This window comes from Elephantulus edwardii, unplaced genomic scaffold (assembly GCF_000299155.1).
Source record: "Elephantulus edwardii isolate Elephantulus edwardi_28Jun2011 unplaced genomic scaffold, EleEdw1.0 scaffold00006, whole genome shotgun sequence".
Classification (NCBI taxonomy): Eukaryota; Metazoa; Chordata; class Mammalia; order Macroscelidea; family Macroscelididae; genus Elephantulus; species Elephantulus edwardii.
This window is the reverse complement of record NW_006399756.1, coordinates 10,981,393-11,000,447: the sequence shown is the minus strand read 5'-3', so window position 1 is coordinate 11,000,447 and position 19,055 is coordinate 10,981,393. Positions and strand designations below refer to the sequence as shown.

Sequence of the window (19,055 nt, the reverse complement as noted above, 5' to 3'; positions counted from 1 at the left end):
AGCTTAAAGCCCCTGATGGCTCTGGGCGCTGACTCTCACCAGTGGCTATGGATGAAGTCACAGGCGATTTTCAGCCAGCGCCTGGAGATAATTGGTAATCTCTTAAGTGAGGACAATTTAATTGATTTTGGTTTTTGAGGTAGGTGATTTAATCAGTTTGATTTTTGCTTACCTGATTCTTTTCTTTTTTCCCTTTTTAAGTGGATGAATTTAGGGTGGTTTCTCTCAAATTGCTGCAGACACATTTTAAGAAATCTTTCAATGATCAGAGAGTGAGCAGAGTGGAATTCCTCCCCGTTCACTGGCACGGTTCCCTGGGTGGGGCTGCCACAGGTGTTGACAGGTTTGTGGATTTTGATAATTTATATTCAGATCAGTCAAACTTAGATTCAAACTTGAAGTTCATAATTTTGAAGTAGTTTTATTTTGACTTGATATTTCTTTTTTTAATTTATTCGCTCTCACCTGTTACCATATTTTCCCAAGTAACACGTCTGTACAGCATGCATAGGAAACTAAGAAGTGCAGCAATTGTGTGGTTTGGGAAAAGCAACTGTAGTGCATGTGGTATTTGCATTAATGTATGACACTGGCAATTAAGTTTATATGCTAATTTTCAATGTCCATCTTTGTATGCTTGTTACAATTGTAAAGAAAATTTAGGACTTCAGCTCCTTTTAAATACTGTTCTAATTTATGTTGGTGAGTGGCCTGTGTGGTGGTGTGTGTTTCACAACATACTCTGTTTGCTTGACTCACTAGAGACCAGTAGTTCCCCTCTTCTTCCTCTACCTAGTAACTGCTGAAAATATCTCTGGATGTTGCCAAACATCCCTTGGCAAATGGAATCTCCCCTGGTGTTTGGGATGTTTGAGATTTTTATTTCTCAGTGGAGATGCATTTGGCACACTAGTCTTTTATTGTGTAAGATGTTTGTGTGCTTTAAAAGCCACGCGATACCATTTCTCCGAATCCACTGCCATTAGCACTTGCCAGGCACGTGGACAACTCGGAACACTTCAGTAGTTTTTCAGATGCTCCTGTTGAGAAGCATGGGTTTAGATAATATTCATGCTTGGCTACAGGGTGAATAGCATGTCTGGCTTTTAAAGGAGTGTCCTACTATTTTAGGGCACATGGTTCTTGAACATTAGTCCCACAGACAGCAGTGTCTTTGTGTTAGGCCCTGCCATAAGGTGTTTCCTTCCTGCACAGATGTTGATGACCTGCTTTGTGACTGTTCTCAAATTGAGGCTGCTTTTAGTTCATGCAGCATCTTCCTTATTCCTTGCTGTGGTCCCTGTTGTCTTTCCCACCAGCAGTTTTTGTGCATTATCTTGATTTCCAGTTGGAAGAAAAACAGACATGTACACTTGTCCTCTTTAGATGTGAAGTGGCAGTATTTGCAGATTATTTTATGTAGTAGAACTCAGAACCAATCCCATATTCATAGGATAGTCAAAGGTCCAAGTAGCACTTTTCCCCTATTTTGATTTCCTAATAATTTTTTCCTACAGAATCAGTTCATAATTAATGTGTGTGGTTTTGTATCTCAATGTGCTCTTGGGCATCAAAGTCTGAACAGCTTGTTAAAATTTATAGGTAAGGTTGATACTGACTGAAAGGACTTTATTTTTTTCCTTTTAAACAGGAGTATTAAGAAAATCACTTTACCAAGTATTGGTCGGTTCCGTCACTTTACCAATGAAACCTTGCTAGATATTTTGTTTTACAATAGCCCCACCTACTGCCAGTCGATTGTGGAGAAGGTGGGAATGGAGATGAACCGGCTGTATGCACTCTTCTTGAGCCGGAACCCAGACTTCAAGGGAGGCGTCTCCGTCGCTGGCCACAGTCTAGGTAAAGCTGCTGGATGTGTGTGTGTGTGTTTTAAAGAGAGTTTTTAATGAGCCATCACCGCTTTCAGTTCAGGTCGTGTTAGGGTAAGATTTGGAGTTAGAGGCCCATGAATTTTGTAAAGTAGAAATGCTTGGAGTTCAGATTTCACCTTTTCTGTTCACCTCTGCTACCACTTGTGGATTCTTTTGTATTTTCATCTATTCTTGCAGGGCTGAGCAAATCTTGGTTTTTCAGTTCTGATGATCAAATATTTATTAACAGCTAACTTTTGTATACTTGTGCTATGGACTTTGGGGGAAAAGATGAGAGAATGTATTTAGTGGCATCATTTATTCATGGCATCACCTCATTCATCATTAGCGCTGTGCTTCTTTCCTTAGGTTCTTTAATACTGTTTGACATCCTGTCTAATCAGAAAGATCTGAATTCATCAAAGTCTGTGGCGCCCGCTGCTGTTGCTAATGGAGTTGTGAAGCCGACGCATTTTCTGGAAAAGCAGGTAGCTCGTGTGGCTTAGTTAACATCGAGCTGCCCAGATTTCCAAAACCTGCACTCTGTCTGGAAGAGTTTTGTATTTTAAAATACATTCAGGCTGAGGCCTGCAATGGAATCACAGAAGTAATTTTTGAGTTTCTCAGTTGACCCTTTGTCTTTTGCATTATAAAGTCAAATGTGAGAAAGTTTATAATTTAAAAAATGAAAGAATAGATTATTGTAGAAAATGGGAGTATGAGTGATACAGAAAATTGAAATACATCCTAGAATACTTAAACTTTGGATGATACTTAAAATTACAGTTTTGTGTTTTGAGCAATATTGTTTAATAAAGAATCTTGCTAGATTAGGAAAGACATTTTGTAGTTTTCTGTGCTTTGTAATGCCTTCGCTTTTTATTTTTAAGGTGACAGAAGAACCAAAACTGGCTTTGGATGAGTCTTGTGATCTTGATGTTGAAAATGAAGAAGTCCTCACTTTGCGGGGCACCCTGGAAGCACTTAGCCTGTCTGAATATGTCACTACCTTTGAAAAGGAGAAGATGGACATGGAGTCTTTGGTACTGGTGACATTTGAGTAGTTTTTGTATAAATGTGTATACAATTAAAAATTAAGACTGAGTCACTCTTACATCAACATGCATCCCAGTTAGTCAAAGATTTAAATACTTTTTAGGTATTTAGGTTTAAGCTTTTTAGGTTAAAAACCAACAAGAGTTTTGTGTTTTAAAAAGTAATCTAGGTACATATTTCTAAGGATGATGCAAAACCCAGAAGACATAGCAGATAGAAACCACATGCAGAAGAAGCCATGCACAATATTAAAAAGACAGGGTGAGGAACAGTAATCAGAGCACACGCTGCAGGCAGAGGGCTTGTTCCTCAGTGTGTAAACCTGCTGGCCAGTTACAGGTCATCCACCAGTAGGAAAATAAGCAAAAAAATATGAACAAGTGGTTCACCAAGAAGACAATAGGAAATTACTCCCTAATGTAAAAACTTCTAATAAGAGAATGAGAAGTTTAATAGGGGGAAAAAAATAATTAATGTATCTGTGTGGCAAAGGAAAAATGGATCATATACTATATGACCAGACTGAGCAGAAGCACGATGACTTGATATTATTGATGGAATGTAAATTGGTGCAGCTTTGTTGGAGGCAGTTTGAAGTTCCATTGCAGGAATGTGTCTTGTAGAGATACTTATGGGAGAACATACATAGGGAAACCCACTGCAGGATTCTTTGTACAAGCAAAGCCTTAGCAGTCTCTGTATGTCCACGAGGAGGGCACTAGCTGAATGGGATGTTGTGTGTCTACATAGTGTGTTATGGGCTTGTTATGCCTATAGTGTGTCTTCATAGTTGGGTGCCCAGTTTTTGCATGACTGAGGCAGTGTGGCAAAGACTAGTGTGGCCTGATCTCAGAGGTGTAAGAGGCCATGTGAGAAAGACCCGTCAGAACTGTGTGCCCAAGTGGCTCTGTCCACAGAAGAGTACCACAGACACACTCTCCACAGATGAGTGCCACAGACACACACACTCTCCACAGATGTGTGCCACAGTATCTGGAAGAAGGCCTCTGGGACAGCCGTTGCTGCGAACTGGAGAGCTGGTTGGTTGGCACAGGAGTGAAGGAGAGAGGTTTTGTTGTATGTGAAAGCTTTCATGTTTGTACCACGTGCCTATATTTTCTCTTCAAAATGAAAAATAGATGATTTCGTTTTGAAGACATAACACTCCACAGCTCCAATTAGCACAACTTAAAACAAATAGTTTTATAGTTGACCAGTTACTAGGTTGCTTTAGAGGATTGAATTTCATTTTATAATTTTCTTTTATCTGTATCCTTCTATATGTACATACCTGTCTTTGTAATAATCTTACTCTGATTCTGTTTAGTACAATTTTGTTGTAATGTATGATTTTCTTATTCTCATTCATTTCCTCTGTTGCTTGATTGATTGATCAGTGTGCTTATTTATGTCCCTTTGAAGCTCATGTGTACAGTCGATGATCTGAAGGAGATGGAGATACCCCTGGGACCCAGGAAGAAGATTGCTAATTTCGTGAAACATAAAGCAGCCAAGCTGGTAAGGCCCCACTGCCTTCCCCTTTCAGCAGTCGGACCCGCTCGTTTGCTGGGGCATGGTTGGAAGCCCAGACCTTGGAAGCAGCTCAAATACCAGTTAGGGTGACTGGCTGGCCTGCTTCTCCAGGGGCTGAGGCAGTTTTAAAAATGCAGTACCTTGAATTGTGAAGCTTATAATCAGGATTTTCTGCAGTAAAACCTCCAAGTTCCTGGGTAAGGTGGCACAAATTGGTCATTGTAATTCCCATCTCAGCCAATTATAGCTGCAGATTTGTGAGTGATTTACTTAATTTTTCTTATTTAATTTTATTTCTGAAAGGCACTGACAGTATACTTCCTTCATAAATAAGTTTGAGAATGCTCATCTAGATGATAATTATGATAAAAACAAAAGGGGGGAAATATGGGAAGCCATACTAAATATTTGTAATAAACTGAATGCTATTGATTAAAAAAAAATTTGAGAATGAAATGGTGTGGGTGAAACTTAGTGCTAATGCTTTTTTTCTCCACTGCCTCAACCCATCTTTCCATCTAAATGTTTAAAGAAAGACACACATATGCACGCACACACACACACACACACAGTGTAAAGATGATGGTATTTCATCCAATAAAAAAAGCAGTCATCTTAAGTAATGCAAAAGAAATGGATAGGAGTAACAGCAGCAGCAGTAGCAGCAACAATAACAGAAAAAAAAAGATACTCAATAACTAGGAGAAGACACAATTGTTTTAATTTAATTTCTTGTTCAAATTTATTTCACAGAACTCTTTGTAGTTAGAAAAATTATGAGAAGAATTTAGTTAAATCATGTAGGCAAATTATCTAGTAAGAAAAAAATTAGCAAAGTCTCTTAGGATGTCTACCGTATTAACCTGAATCTGGTGATGCATTTTTTAAATGTCTGTGGTTCTTGTTTGGGACTTAATATGGACTACTGTGATATTTGTAATATGGCTATGAAGTCTAAGACTGATCTTCTCTGTTTACCTTCAGGAATTCTGAGTCATTCAGAATGTTTATGTATTGCGTAGCTTTTTTGAATCAAGCACTGTCTCAGTTTCTTGGCATGTGGAGTTGAACAAGGGTGTACAGTCCCACTTTGGAGGGAGACAGGACCACAGATGATGGCCATCAGCCTTTTGACAGGCTGTCCGAGCTGCCAGCTGGAGGAAGGGAGTAGTTGTGATGCAGGGAGAAAGGGCTGGGGCTGCTGAGTTTAAGCATTTGAAGGAGGCAGAGGGTCAGTGGGAATGGCCTTAGAGGAGCAGACGTGGGCTTTCCTATGGAAGAAACGTGAGATGAGCTGGGAGTGGGCAGGCAGGTGAGACTCTTGAATGCCTGCTTGCTAGGTGTGCGGTGTGGCTCACACACCTGCATTGTTCTTATTGTGACTGAGCAGTCACGCAGTCCTGGTTCCTTGACCAAGCACTAGAAGGCTGTCTGCTGTGGTCAGTTTGCTTATTCTCCTGTGAGTTGAGCTCCTCTTTCCTTTCAGCAGGAATTTCTTGGGGAAGTTGTTTGAGAACCCCTGCCGAGGGACAGGAGGTGTTGGGGGCAGCGCTGTGACTGGATTGGTGTTCACGTTGATGCTGGTGTAGAGGCTTAGTGGGCGGGATGAAGCTGGAGGCTGTCGGGGATGCCAGTACCATAAGAGAATCCCACGGGAGAGGTTTAAGAGACAGTCGTGCTAAAGGAGGAAGTTTGAGATGTTCTGAAGGAATTTGCAAAAAACAAAGTCAAGAATTGATGGTATCAGTTGACACATTTCAGCAAACAGATGCAGCCCTGGAAGTGCCATCAGGCTGTACCAAGAAATCTGGAGGACAGCTACCTGGCCAGCTGACTAGAAGAGACCTATATTTATTCCCATTTCAAAAAATGGTGATTCAAGAGTACGGAAATTATTGAACACTATCACTAACAGTCGAACTCTGGTCTTGCCTAGTGGCAAGAAGCTGCGCTGTAATCTCGAAGGCACAGTGTTTGAGGCCACTAGCTGCTCCATGGGAGAAGGATGGGCAGTTTCCTCCCATGTGATTAACTGCCTCTGAAAACCTGGAGGATCAGCTATGGGTTGGTTCCAACTCTGTGGTAAACAACAACAATGACATCACTGATGTCACATGCAAGCAAAATCCTGCTGAAGATCATCCAAAAATAACTGGAAAAGTACATCAGCAGAGAACTGACAGATAGGCAGGCTGGGTTTAGAAGAGGGTGTGACACTAGGGACATTACAGCCAATGTTAGATGGATCTTAGCTGAAGACAGAGTGCCAGAGGAATGTCTTATCTGTGTTTCTTTGACTGTACAAGAGCATTTGACTGTGTGGATCACAACAATTTGTGGCTGACCTTGAGAAGAGTGGGAATCCTGGATTTCCACTTCATTGTTCTCATGGGAAACCTATACTTGGACCAGGAGGCAGTCCTCAGAACAGAGGACAGAAACATTACATGATTCAAAATCAGGAAAGGAGTTCATCAAGGATGCATCCTGTCTCCATAACTTTTCATTCTGTATGCAGAACAGATCATTTAAGAGCCTTGACTTTATGAGGAGGAATGTGACATCAGAATTGGAGGAAGACTCACAAGCAACCTGTGTTATGCAGATGGCACGCAACCTTGTTTGCCGAAACTGAGGAGGGCCTGAAGCATTTGCTGCAGAGGGTCAAGGACTGTAGTTTGCAATATGGATTGAAGCTCAACATCAAGAAAATAAAGATTCTCCACTGGGCCAGTTGGCAGCACCATGACAGATGGAGAAGAGACAGAGAGAACAGCTACGATATCAGTCTAGTGACTAAGCTACTCTCAATCCAGGCAGTTAACCTTGCAGTTACTTGCTGTACCTTAGAGAGGTGGATAGTGACCAAAGAGGACAGAAGAAGAATTGATGCCTTTGAGTCATGGTGCTGGGCAAGAGTATTGAACATACCATGGACTGCCCAGAGAACAGATAGATCTTGGAGAAGGTGAAACCAAGCTGCTGTTTGAAGGCAAGGATTTTGAGGCTCCTTCTCTCATACTTTGGGCATGTTGCCAGGAAGGACCAGTCCTTGGAGAAGAATATCCTTCTTTGAAGGGTAGAGGGACAGCACAGGAGATGGAGACCTATATGAAACGGATTGACCTAGTAACTGGTGTAATGATGGTAGTTGTGTGAGAGGCAGTGAGGTTGGTCCAGGATAGGGCACGCTTCAGAGCTCTTGTGCACAGGGTCTCTGTGAGTTGTGCTTGACTTGATGGCACATGACAACTAGAGAAGGTAATGAAGAGAGAGCTCAAGGCACGTTAGTCTTTGATGATGGGAATACTGTTTGGTTCTAGGATGATTAGGAATTGAGGAGGTTGTTCACTCTGGCAGTTAAACGTGGTTAGAGGTGTCTTCTGTCTCTTTACTACACGATGACTCGTGAGGGCAGGAGAGCCTGGCGACAGCTCTGTGAAGTCCGTCCGAGGCTGTCATCTCTCATGGCACAGTGGGCAGTCCAATAGGACTGGGCCCTAGCATGGTAGCGGTGTTCTTTTATCTAGCTGGTAAACTGTGCCTGCAAATGTGTATCCACCAGTGAAACCCAAGTCAGCAGAAAACTCAGAGAAGCAAAAGATGACAAGTTAAGGCTTCAGTCTCGAGTTAGCCCTTAGTTTTCATTTTGTAAGAGGAGGAAAAAAGAAGAAAGTATTCTGTAGTTGAGAAATTTCTTGAAAGAGCTCTGTTAATAGATTGCAGCTGCTTGGATCTATAAATTATGGCATTGTAAGAATGTTTTAAGAAGAGTGAAAATCTATAGCGTGATCTTATTTTTTAAATTCAGAAGTAATTGCTTCTGGATGAATCCCAGAGCATTCTTTGCCAAGTTCCCATTGATCGCTGGCGCATTTTTCACAGATAACAAGGTGCTGCCAGTTCAATAGCAACATCGTGATGTGTCCTATTGATTTGCTGTAACTGAAATAATTAGACCAAAATGAGCCAATTTTTATGAGAAGGAGATCAGATAGCTGTGGCCTGTGGGGATCCCCCTTTGTGGCTTGTTGGGGTTCTTCTTCTCTCCCTGCCTTTCTACACCATCTTTGTGATTTTCATTTTGAAAAAATTTTGGTCATGAAGAATACGTGTGCACTGGCTCTCCCACTTTTTGCTTATTGCCCATCAGCAGAGGAGCTGGACTAGTGGGTGTCAGCAGTAGAGTTTAGGATCGCAGTAGACAGTTGTCCTAGCAAGTTAGAGTGCTAAGTTATCAGAATGTAATGAGAAGTTCTTTTGAGGGACAAAGCAAATTTAAACTGACGTACACTGAAAAAGTGTTTTGGATTTTAGATTTAATCTTGTGTTTCTTGCCAAAGGCCAAGCTAGCCACCCTTTAAAAAGCTTCATGGTGGAAGGACTTATAAGCAAGCTGGCAAGGAGTTTTCTTTTCCTTATACTAATGTTTTAATTGAGCAATTGGAAGTCTTTCCAGATCTCCTGATATTATTGTTACGTGGCTGTTGAATTGACTGAATTCCAGTGACTCTGTCAACAACAGGTTGGCCGTATCCTATTCTCTGTCATTCTGCTGATCTTACCATGCTGAAGCATGATGCACGCCCAGCATGGAGGCATTCAGGAGTCTCACCTGCTTGCCCACTCCCAGCTCATCTCACGTTTCTTCCGTAGGAAAGCCCACGTCTGCTCCTCTAAGGCCATTCCCACTGACCCTCTGCTTCCTTAAATGCCCAAACTCCAGCCGCGGCACTTCTCAGCAGCCCCAGCCCTTTCTCCCTGCATCACAACTACTGCCTTCCTCCAGCTGGCAGCTCGGACAGCCTGTCAAAGGGCTGATGGCCATCATCTGTGGTCCTGTGTCCCTCCAAAGTGGACTGTACACCCTTGTTCAACCCCAAATGCCAAGAAACTGAGACAGTGTGCTTGATTCAAAAAAGCTACGCAATACATAAACATTCTGAATGACTCAGAATTCCTGAAGGTAAACAGAGAAGATCAGTCTTAGACTTCGTAGCCATATTACAAACATCACAGTAGTCCATACTAAGTCCCAAACAAGAACCACAGACATTTAAAAAATGGGTCACCGAAGTCATGTTAACACAATAAAGCAGACACCCTAAGAGACTTCTCTAGTTTTTTCTAACTATGTAATTTGACTCCATAATTTCTTCTCAATTTTTCTAACTGCAGAAAGATCTTACTGCTGAATTTCTAGTTTGTTCCTCTCTCTGGTTGGTGCTTCAGTAACTGCACCACCTCCTCATAGAAAGCTTTTGATAGCACTTTGTCACTGGTTTAATCTAGACTTAAGCCATGGAAACATTTTGAATGCAGAAATTTCTTCTATATTAACATCTTTATAGGATGTATATGTATTTTACAGTTACATGGTACTTCTAAGTGTAAAGAGATCATAAAGGGAAAGGTTGCCTTACAGTTTTTTATTACTAAAATTTAAAAGTCATATAAAAAGTAGAAGGATAATTATGTAGTGGTAGCTAATTTTTAGATTCGTTTTAGCTGTTTTTCCTTTCTAAGTTATTCTTTTTTCCTGAAGAATTTGTAAACTTCAGTTTGCTGTTAAAACAAGATGAGCTTAACATACTCAAGCCTCAGCATAGGCCACTTCCTAATTTAGCCTTTTTTTTCTGGAGAATTAAAAAATAAGTCCTTTTCTTGACACTGTGCAATGTAATGTATATCTCTAGAAAAGATGTTTTTCTCATAAGTGCAGTGCCATTATTGTAACTAACAAGTGAGCCCTTAATAGGAAGATGGCATGATTGCATGTGTCATGATAGCGGGGAACTCAGCTTTCCCCTGAGGTTTATTCTGAATTTTGCTGTTTTACAGGAGCAGAGAAAAGCCGCTTCAGAAAAGAAGGCAGCAATGGCCGCTTTAGCCAAGGGGCAGGAGGAGAGTGCTCAGAAAGCCAGGCAGGCGGGTTCGCGGCCCCCAGAGCCCAGCGAGTCGAAGCGGAGACTCCCGCTCGGGGCCTTTGTCTCCTCGGTGCATGTGGACTATGAGGCTTTCGAAGTCGGCACCGGACAGGCAGGTTCTCTTGTTGACCGGGCGGTGGTGGCAGTAGGGGGTGGGGTGTCCCGCGATGCTGGCAGAGGGACCGACACCGAAATGACAGTCTAAGATTTTTGTGCAGTGTTTCAGCAGAAATTCTTTTTATGAAAATAACCTGTAGTTGTAACGACGGTAACATTTTTGTGAATCTGGCTTCCTTTTATCAGTATGCTTGTAAGACCAAAACTGTGCTGATTGACATTTTGAGCCTTCGCATGCTCTCTGGTCAGCGCTGTCATTCTTCCCTAGTTACAGGGATGTTTTTAATCACATGCACGCACTGTTGTGATTGAAAGGTGTAAGTAGTCTTAATTTTGCTGATACTTTATGCCAGTACTATATGCAGTCACATGTGGTATTACACGGAATTGTGATTTACGGGTAACAAAAGTACAAAAAGCTTGACTGAGGATTCCAGTGACCTGGGCCAGGAGGAGGTCTGTGGGGTGGGGGCTGTGACGGCAGGTGCTAGTGTACTGGGTGCCACCTGTCCTGGTGACTGTGAGCAAGGCTGCATGTGCCCGGCAGAAGGCACCGGCTTGTGGCTGACGCTGGCTGTGCGGCAATCCCTCCTTAAATCTCTGTTTATTTAGCATTTACTTAGGGGGTAAAGAAAAACTACTTTTCTCTTAAAAAAATGCAGTTCTTTTTCATGATTTTAAAATAAGGGCCAGATTGTACTGAATATATTGTTTGCCTTTTGAAGTTTTATTTCAGTTTTTCTGCCGCTTATAATTTTATAATATTGCCTCTCATAGCCATTAGCAAAAGAAGTGCTGAGAAAATGATGTTCATACTATGTTTAAATTTCTGTGAGAGAAATTTGCTACATTCACTCAATTATGTTTTTTAGTAGTTAGAATTTTTCCCTCAAGGGCAAAATTCTTTTAAGATTTTACTTAAATAGTTGATGATAGCTGTATTTAGTAGTATAGTTTAATACACTTTTATCTTAATGGCTTGGAAGCATGAAAATCTTTATATACAATGTTATATTCAGTGTGTTTATGGTGAGTTGTTAAGATCGGCCGCCATATGTGCATACATTTCTGATGCAAGAAAGATAGACATGGAGCTGGCTGTGTATGAGCTCCAGAAGCTCTTTACCAGCAAGACATTTTTCTAATACAAAGAAATTTGTCTTAAAAAAGTGGAGATGGAAAAAAACCCCAACAAAACCAAAACCCAACCAAAAACCCACCCTTCCCCCAAAAAAACCACACACCAGAAAACAGAAAAACTGTGGAGATGCTAAAGTTATAGTAGAGGCATTTTTATGAAAATAATTACTGTGTTACAGGGTTTTTGCTAACTGCGTAATCCTCTTTTATACTAGCTTCTTATGCCCACTATGTGTGTATTAAAGTATCTTCTTGTTGCTGTTAGGTGCTGTCGAGTCATAGACGACTCATAGCGACTCTATGAACGAATGGCCTGAGCACTGTTCATAGAGTTTCTGGAGGCAAGCTGTTACGGCAGTGGATGCCACTCCTGCTTCAGTGTTTAGCATCACAGCAACCACGAGTTAACTCTGTACAGCAATGCACAGACCAGTGCTCTACCACCTAGAAGAATGTTTGACAGAAAAACAATTTGAACCAGGCCTGAGGGCCGCAGATTAAAATCACTCACCTTGGGCTAATGTATGCTATTTCAGTTTGTAACCTGCAAGAAAATACTGTAATGCTTATTATTGTGCTAAGCACTTTATGTTGATTGCTGTTGTTGTTGTTGTTGTTAAGTGCCATCGAGTCATAGGCTACTCATAGCAACCCTGTGAATGAAAGACCTGAGCACTCGTATGGCTCTCATCCTTCTCCAGGTTCATAGGGTTTCTGAAGGCAAGCTGTTTTGGAGGTGGATGCTGCTCCTGCTTCCAAACCTGAATTAATCAGGGAGCTCCAACAAAAGCTGCCCATGATGGGTAGCCATTTATGGTGTTTGACACACCTATGGCACAATTGTCCATCATCGCAGCAACTCTATGTTATTTCAGTAGAGCAAATAGAGAAAGAATAGGAAAAAAAACCAACCACACGGTCCACACAGATTCTCAAGCAAAATGAGAGCGCCATCGTTCAGGGTCCACCACTTCACCTAACTCCAAAATGGAGACAAGGGCCAGGCTTTATATGTTGCTGTTGTTGTCATTAAGTGTCATCGTATGGTGACCCTATAAACAAAAGACTCTAACCCTGTTCTGTAAAAACTGCCCTCTCTCTAAGTTCATAGAATCTCCACAGGCATCTTTAGGAAGTGGGTGCTTCCTGCTTCCAAGCCTCTCAATCTGTGAGCTCTACCAGACATTGTCAACCATGTGTAACTGTTATGGCAGTTAATGCACCGCTGGCACGCTGTTTAGTATCACAGGAATCCCAAGTTACCTAAGTACAGCGAAATGACAGAAAAGAGCTGTATCACACAAGAAATGTTCATTTGAAATACAATTAAATCAGATGACTTTAATCAAACGGCTTGTTTTAAAAAACCCCTCAGCTTCCACCCCTGTCTCTCATTGGTCCCAAGGAGATGTTCCCAGCCCACTCTCACCATGGCCCAAGAGGCCAGAGCCCTCTTATTTTTTTGTTTAATCACACTGTAAGTTTGACATTGTCACGGTGCCCATTTTATAGACAAGGTAAAAGCTGAAGGTATTTGCTCAAGGCTACCCAGTTAAAGGAACAGAAGAGTCAGAATTCAAAGCCTGGCAGTTTGGGTCCAGAACCGAAGTTTTAGCTGTACTTAGAACTGTAATAAAGACGTAGCTCTGTCCAGAGCTCTGGGGGCGCAGTGGTCAAGTGCGCAGCTGCCAAGCAGTTTGATCTCACCCTGTGGCTCTGTGCCAGAAAGACCTGTCACCTGCTCCTGTAGAGCCTGCGGCTTGGAGGCCCCGTGGGCTGTGCTGTCCTGTCTGTCATGCACTTAGAGTCTGAATTGACCTCCAACAGTGCACAGCGATATGCTGTATGTATTGCGCTGCACAGTAAGTTAAATTATAGCCAAAGGATAGAAGAGTCCATAAGTGATCTTGCTTTAAGGAGAAAAGTGTTCAGTCTTTTTTTTTTTTTAATAATTTTAATGAACATTTACAGAGATTTTGGATTTCCATTCATTCATTGCTGCACTTCTCTCCCCGCCCAGCCCTCCCCCTCCACCCAGTTCGCTCCTCTCTTTGAAAAGTAAAAGAAAAAAAAAGTAAAAGAAAAACTCCCTCCCTGGTACACAATCCCCCTGCACCCCTCCCATCACCCCAAGTACCTTCCACTATACAACCTTAATTGTGGACTCTTATGATAACCATAATACCCTATCATACATCACTTTTAAATTATTCTCTTCCTCATCTGTTTCAGTGCAGTATATACACAATTTATCCAGTTTTTCTCAGTCTTAACCCCAACCCTGATATCAGTCCCATTTTACAGCAGTGGCACCATGCAGTATTTGTCCTTTTGTGACTGAGATATTTCACTCAGCATAATGTCCTCTGGGCTCACCCATTTTGAATAATACTGCATGAGTTCCTTGATTTTCAGTGCAGTGTAGTATTCCATTGTGTGAATATACTACAGCTTCTCTACCCATTCGTTTGTTGATGGGCATCTGGGTTGTTTCCAACTCCTTGCTATTGTGAACAAAACTGCGATAAACATGGGTGTGCATATATCCACTTGGATGTCAGTTATGGTCTCTTTGGGATATATTCCCAGTAGTGGAATTGCTGGGTCAAATGATATCTCTATTTGCAACTTTTTGAGAAAGCGCCATACCGCCTTCCACAGGGGTTGCACCATTTTACATTCCCACCAACAGTGAATCAGGTTCCAGTTTCTCCACAACCTCGCCAGCATTGGTTGCTTGCTCAGTCTTTTTAAGGTGGCAGCTGCTCTTCATGACACTGATTTTGAGCATCCTAGGAGTCCTTAGGGAGCTCTGGTGGTTAGTGGTAAGGAATTACACTGCTGATGCAACGGTTTGTGGTTTGAGGCCACCAGCTCCTGCACAGGAGAAAGATGAGCATTCTCCTCCCCTACAGTGAACTGTGTTTCAGAACCCTCTGTGGGTCAGTTCTGCCATGACAGTCCACCACCACCACATCAGGAATCCATAAGCAGTTACTCATCTGTTCTTAGGCTTTTTAATTACTTAGTAGTTGCAGGAACTTCTGAAGTCATGTTTGTTGTAGAGCATTGGAATGATTGTCTTCTGTAAAACACTACTTGGTTCTTTGTAGGTGTCTGTTGCTTACAACTCCTTAGACTTTGAACCGGAAATTTTCTTTGCCTTGGGATCTCCAATTGCCATGTTTCTCACTATTCGAGGAGTGGATAGAATAGATGAGAACTACAGACTTCCTACCTGTAAAGGATTCTTCAATATTTATCATCCAGTGAGTACATGCAATTCATTTTGCATATAAACCTGTTGTTTATATCTTGATTGATTCTCAGAATCTTATGTCTTAGACGTTAATACTGATCTTGATTTTTGTGTGGCTCAACCTCTGCCTTAAGTCTTCAGCTAAGGGAGCTCTGGTGGCCTAGTGCCAAGAAGCTGCAGTGCAATCCCGAAGGCACGCAGTTCAAATCCACCGATGCTCAGCTGAAGGAGGAGGAGAAATCTCCTTCTGTACCAGTCAGACCCGACTTGACAGTACACAACAAGGGGGGAAAAAAGACTAGCTGGATATATCCCAATCAACTTTTCTATCAAAAACTTTTGTGTCTGGAAAGAATTCTCTTACTTTGCTTCTAAGAATCATTTTACTTGCAAATTTCAAAAGTCTGCTTACAGTCATACTAATATTTCAGTCAGGTGTGAAAAATGTCTAGTTTTCCAGTTAATCATTTTCACCTAGTTCATGTATGAAATGGAAGACAGGTCTTCATGGATTGTCAATTCTTCCTTTTACAGCTTGACCCTGTGGCATATCGACTAGAACCTATGATTGTTCCAGATTTGGACCTTAAAGCAGTTCTCATTCCACATCATAAAGGCAGAAAAAGACTTCATTTAGGTAAAAGCAAAAGAATACTAATTTAAATTCCTTCCTGTGACTTTCTACTCCATGGTGAATTATGGCCGCCTAACATTAAAGTCCTTCCTGATGGAATTGATATTATTTAAGCTCTTAACATATACAACACTTTTTTTTTCTCACTAAATATTGAGAAAAATTCTAAAGGTAAGGTAGGAATGAGTTTCTTCTCCTAGGTGGATTTACATTTTAATTGCTTCACTAATGAGGAATGAGAAGAAGTTGGTAAGAAGGTGATAAGGTACTTAATTATAGATTGTGATAGAGTTTGGTTATTGTATTTGGAATTGGGAAGAGGAGAAACATTTGAACTAATGACCAAACCATCAAGAGATACATTGGATAATCTTAAGTCAAGGGAACTTTTTTTTTGCTATTGAGACAAACTTTTTCTAGAAAAGATTCATTAAAGGTAATGTATTGATAATTATTCCAAGAGGAAATTAGGCTTCGCTTAGGCCCATTAATAGTCTCTCTTAGTAATCCATAGGTTTAAAAAGCTGTTGGTGCAAGGACATGGAGAGGAGAAGAGAAAGAGACGTGACCATGCCCTATTTTTAAAAAGCAGATGTGTTTGTTTTGGCTACCATCATGATTTTTCAAAATATTTAACTCTGGTGAGGCAAAAAGGAGAAATCTGAGAATTTAAGGACCTTGAATTCAGGTATGATTAGGTAAAAGCAGAAGCCAAGGGGTGGGAGTGCCTTCACATTGGAGTTAGAGTTTAATTTGTAGTTATGTCAGTATCTCATAATCTTAAAACCATTTGGCTGGTGGCATAGCCCATAGGGAGTTGCACTGCTAACCAAGGCTGCGCTTTCTGGAGGTTCGAATCCACCTGTGGCTCCACAGCAGAGAGGTGGGCAGTCTCCTCCTGTGCAGTTCACAGTCTCACAAACCCATTTGAAGGTCAGGGGAGTCGGCTCCAACTTGACAATGAGAGAGATTAAAGATTAGAAAAACAGTGATCTTAGAATAGAAGATGACGTTCGTGTGCTTGTGTTTTTACTGTTTTTGAATTTATTTTTTAAGTTTTTAATAAGACTTCCCAGGCATAATTTTAACATCTTGTAACTTCTTCGATACGAAACCCCACATGTATTTGAAATTTAAGTGAGGGTCACCTGAGGAGAATGTTAACTGTTGTTTTGAGTTTTGTGGTGTAGAATTTTGCCTGGTGGTTGATCACTTTGGTATGCCCTCTTTTTTTCTCTTCAGAGCTGAAAGAAAGCCTCTCTCGGATGGGGTCTGACTTGAAGCAGGGCTTCATCAGCTCCCTGAAAAGTGCTTGGCAGACCTTAAATGAGTTTGCCCGTGCTCATACCTCTTCAGCTCAGTTACAGGAGGAACTGGAGAAGGTTGCCAATCAAATCAAAGAAGAAGAAGAAAAGCAAGTGGTTGAAGGTGAATGTGACATTTAAAGCGTTTTTTTTTTTGCAAAACAAGTATGTTCATGAGCAAAGCAGTCAATTTAATGAGACTTACCCTGTCTTAGTAATTTTTGTTAAAATGTAAACACCCTTTTAAGGAATGTCTGTTATGATTGACTGGCAATGTGTTGCTTCAGAAAGCTTGTCATCCTTTTAAACTGGGTTTTTACCTAACATTCTACTCGGCTTTGTGCTGTGTTTTCTCTGTTACATTTTGTTGACGTTTGTCAGACTAGTGTGTGCTGTTAACCGAGAATCCACTCTGGAAGGTGATCTCCCGCCGCTGCCGTCTGTCTGTCATTACAGCCTGTGTGGTGTCATGTTGCTGAGCTGTGGCGATTCTCACTTTTTCATTCTAACCCTACTTCCTCTTTCTACACTATTCTCACTCCTTTTCTCCTCAATGTTTGTCAGCTTGTTGGCCCTTTCTCCTCTCTCATGGTCACAGCCCCACTTTCCTCGGCTCTTTGAAGGACTGGGAAGTGAGCCTGGTAGCTATGTGTATCAAGGAGTGTTCTTATTGAGCCTGGAAAGTCAACTAAAGTCAGCGGATAATGATTCAGTGATTGACTTATTGAAATGGTTTAAATTCTAGCGGAAAAGATTGTTGAAAGTCCAGATTTTTCCAAAGATGAGGACTACTTAGGAAAGGTTGGAATGTTAAATGGAGGCCGCCGAATTGACTACGTTCTCCAGGAAAAACCAATAGAAAGTTTTAATGAATATCTTTTTGCTCTTCAAAGTCACTTATGTTATTGGTAAGTATTTTCAATTTTTGTCTTGCATGAAATTGATCACATTTTATTAGTTTGTATAGCAACTGCTTAGTACTTTAAGACTTTTTCATTGCTTCCAAATACAGCCGTTTTAGGAAGATTTTTTTACTGATTTATCATTTATTTTTGAATACTTGGGCTCCAGGATATGAAAAACTAGGCTTTTCCCTTTTTTGTTGTCCACAAGGTGGCAGTATGTCATCTGCCTTTGACCAGAAAGGCCTTTGGGCTGGAGCACATTTTCTGTATGGATGCCTGTCATAGAGTTTGAGTGGTAGGGACTCGGAGAAAGCCATCCTCCTGTCTGGGTCATTGTCACTGAGGGGGACTGTGAGCTCACCAGGGCCCGGCCGGTTTTGAGGACACAGTATTTTCATTTACCTTCTTAGAGTTTACGAGAACAAAAGTGTCATTTTCTGTCTTTGTGTGTAAAGATTAATTTCTGCTAATTGTCTACGTTTTTCCACCCCAATAGGGAATCTGAAGATACGGCCCTGCTGTTACTTAAAGAAATTTATCGAACAATGAGCATTAGTCCGGAGCAGCCACAGCATTGACAGGCTTCAGCATCACAGTGCGTTTGTTTTCATTGGCTTGATTCCATGTGCTTCTGTGCTGGTTTTCTGAATCTATTGTTGCCCATCATTTTATCTTTATTCTCTTCGGTTTCCTCTGATTTTATTTGTTTATTCTAAAGAATTCTTTCTGGAAAGATGAGAGGTGGCTTGTATATGTTTCTGAGAGAAAGTATGTGTGTAGTTTCAGTTTTGTTTTTCTGAATGGGTTGTACGCTTGGTTCAGCCTTTAAAGGTGACAGAAGCCACCTCCTTCCCCTAGTTTCTCTGAAGAGTACAACCAGTTGTCCAGGTTTTATGTACCTTCCAGATGTGTCCTAATAGTTCCTTAAAGCTGTCACTGTGTGTTTGTACACTGGGGTTTTTTTTGTATTCTGGAGATTCTGTATCCATTCATCCACCCACCTATGCACCTGTCTTTTTTTCAGTCCACCTAACCATCTTCCCATCCGTGAACCTGCCCATCTGGCCATCTGCCAGCCATCCTTTTAGTCCACAGGGTGGACCAAGCGGAGTCTTTGCCCTCCGGGATCTGCCTACCTTGAATGGACAGTAAATTAGTGGTTGGTGAAGCCGGATGGTGCTGACAGCTATTGCTGCTGTGTAGGAAGTGATCAGGGAATGTGGTAGGATGAAGACAGTTGAGCAGGTGAGCCAGGTGGATGTCTCAGTAAAGGAGGTCATTTCAGGCAGTGAGAAAACTCAGAGCTGCC

At 41.4% G+C, this 19,055-nt stretch overlaps 1 protein-coding gene across 1 annotated transcript in view; it reads left to right on the top strand.

The window, feature by feature from the left end:
* The window catches only part of SEC23IP (SEC23 interacting protein), a 35,274-nt gene extending 16,950 nt beyond the window's left edge, over positions 1-18,324 (top strand). The window contains exons 8-18 of the mRNA XM_006879894.1: positions 202-343; positions 1,652-1,860; positions 2,241-2,359; positions 2,762-2,914; positions 4,350-4,445; positions 10,308-10,499; positions 14,758-14,913; positions 15,438-15,540; positions 16,780-16,965; positions 17,587-17,749; positions 18,243-18,324. Of these exons, the coding sequence (XP_006879956.1) occupies positions 202-343; positions 1,652-1,860; positions 2,241-2,359; positions 2,762-2,914; positions 4,350-4,445; positions 10,308-10,499; positions 14,758-14,913; positions 15,438-15,540; positions 16,780-16,965; positions 17,587-17,749; positions 18,243-18,324 (1,601 nt within the window). The remainder of the gene's footprint in view (positions 1-201; positions 344-1,651; positions 1,861-2,240; positions 2,360-2,761; positions 2,915-4,349; positions 4,446-10,307; positions 10,500-14,757; positions 14,914-15,437; positions 15,541-16,779; positions 16,966-17,586; positions 17,750-18,242) is intronic.
* The last annotated feature ends 731 nt before the right edge of the window (positions 18,325-19,055 follow it).